General features: G+C 37.9%; 1 protein-coding gene across 1 annotated transcript in view; it reads left to right on the top strand.

The window, feature by feature from the left end:
* Positions 1-1,108: 1,108 nt before the first annotated feature.
* The window catches only part of LOC101852923 (fibrinogen C domain-containing protein 1-like), a 49,345-nt gene continuing 48,241 nt past the window's right edge, over positions 1,109-2,212 (top strand). Inside the window, exon 1 of the mRNA XM_005097555.3 lies at positions 1,109-1,126. Within this exon, the coding sequence (XP_005097612.2) occupies positions 1,109-1,126 (18 nt within the window). The remainder of the gene's footprint in view (positions 1,127-2,212) is intronic.

Raw genomic sequence — 2,212 nt, 5'->3', positions numbered from 1 at the left:
TATATAGAGAGAGAGAGAGAGAGAGAGAGAAAGAGAGACAGAGAGACAGACAGACAGACAGACAGACAGACAGACAAACAGACGGACGGACAGAGACAGTGAGACAGATAAAGAGATAAGATACAGACAGGGTGATAGATATGGAGTAAGCAATTGTGTGTGCATGGGTGTAAGCGTGCATACTTTTATATGTGTGTGTGTGCGTGTGCGCGCGTGCGCGCGCGCGCACATATATGTGTGTGTGTGTGCGCGCGCGCACATATATGTGTGTGTGTGCGTGTGTGTGTGTGTGTGTGTGTGTGTGTGTGTGTGTGTGTGTGTGTGTGTGTATCTGTGTGTGTGTGCGTGTTTGTGTGAGCATGCAAGCGTGTGCGTATGTCTGTAAGCGTGCACCAACTTGTTGTGTGTGCGTGTGTAAGTGTGAGTATTCATGTGTGCGTTGCATGTGAGTGAAAGAGTGTGTATGTATGTACGTGAGGGTAAAAGTGTGAAAATGTATGAGTGTGCGTATCTGTGTGCGTGTGTGTGTGTGTGTGTATGTTTGTTTGTGTGTATGTGTGTGTCTGTGTGTGTGTGTGTGTGTGTGTGTCTGTGTGTGTGTGTGTTAGAAAGAGAGAATAAAGAGAGAGAGAGAGAGAGAGAGAGAGAGAGAGAGAGAGAGAGAGAGAGTACCAATCAGACATATAGAAACAGTGACAAAGGCAGGGAATATGAGAGTGAGTAAATAAGCTGTTTATGTTTATCTAATCCGAGAGGCTGAGTATTCCTTTAACGGGAAATTAGACAATACTCAGGAGTTCCATTTCCCTGAAATCATCTCTGTCCAACAACATATCTTTAAATATAATTGAATTTGTTTCCTGTAAATATTTCTTTCTGTTTCGATGGCTAACTCAGAATTCAGAACTAGCTAAACCATAATAGTACATTATATTCGATGCAATGATTCATTGGTGTCTGTTTGCATTTGCTACAGTCTATGTTTGTTGTTATTTTTTGTTTCTGTGTTGTTGTTGTTTTTTTGCTTTTATTATTTGAGAAGGGGGGGGGGGTTGTTTTTCAACTTCGTTAATCAACTAATATTCGTATTCTCTACGGGGATTCGAACATGGTAGGTACCACACAGGTGAGTTGTTACGGCACTACCAGTAAAGCCTTTTAATACAGGAAATAACGTAAATTGATTTTTTTTTAAATTCACGTTAGCAAACATTGTTCTACTTTCTGTTTTAATTCACAATATTGAAGGAAAACTATCAGCAACGTTTGGTATCACTAATATTATGAAGCACAGCTTTTGTAAACTGAGGTGCACAGGAAAAAAAAAAAAAATAAACGTAAATTTATTTTTAAAGTAAGAAAGGGGGAAATAAAATAGAAAATTGTTATATCAAACAGGACGAAAGACGAGAAAAAAGACAAATAAAGAAAGTAAAACAACACAGAAAATAAAACTGAGAACGAGAGGAATAAAAACTACACCAGTACAATAAAAAAAAAATGAATGGAGCAGGTACAAGACCGAGAGATGTAAACTGGAGAACAGTGACAAATAATTTTTTTTTCCTTTTTTTTTTCTTTGCAAAAAAAAAAGGGGGGGGGGGGGGGGCTTGGATAAAGGCTTTGAAAATAAGGAACGAAAAGAAAGGAACAGCTGTGAAAAGAAGTACACCTTGCAAAGGAAACTCGCCAAGAACATAATATGAGTAGGGAAAGGGCTAAACAAACAAAAAAGAAGAAGAAAGAAAACGACGAAGTTTGAAAGAGCTTGGGTTTAAAAGATTTTCTGACAATCTTTTCTCGAAATGCCATAACAACCCAGTCATTTATTATATTAGTTATTGTTCGTACAGCGTAACTGCTTTAACTCTCCTAAAATGGGCTTTGGAACGGGCATTAAAAGAACGAAATAAGCTTACGAGTGGTGAGTCCCTGATGACGTATACACACTTTAAAAGGATTTCATGCTGCCGTAAAGTTTTTTTCTGCAACTTTGTAAGAATGGAGATGGAAATGTTTTGTAAACTGAGGTGCACAGGAAAAAAAAACATGTTTTGTTGTTTTATTTTGTCTGATATAATTTATTTTCTCTCTTCATTACTTGTCTACTAACATGTCTGTCTATGTGTATGTATGTGTTGTAAGATTACATTCAGACAATCATAAAGGCACACACACACACACACACACACACACACACACACACACACAC

The sequence above is a fragment of the Aplysia californica genome, unplaced genomic scaffold, assembly GCF_000002075.1.
Source record: "Aplysia californica isolate F4 #8 unplaced genomic scaffold, AplCal3.0 scaffold00157, whole genome shotgun sequence".
In the NCBI taxonomy this organism is placed as follows: Eukaryota; Metazoa; Mollusca; class Gastropoda; order Aplysiida; family Aplysiidae; genus Aplysia; species Aplysia californica.
This window is presented reverse-complemented; position numbering and strand designations above follow the sequence as displayed.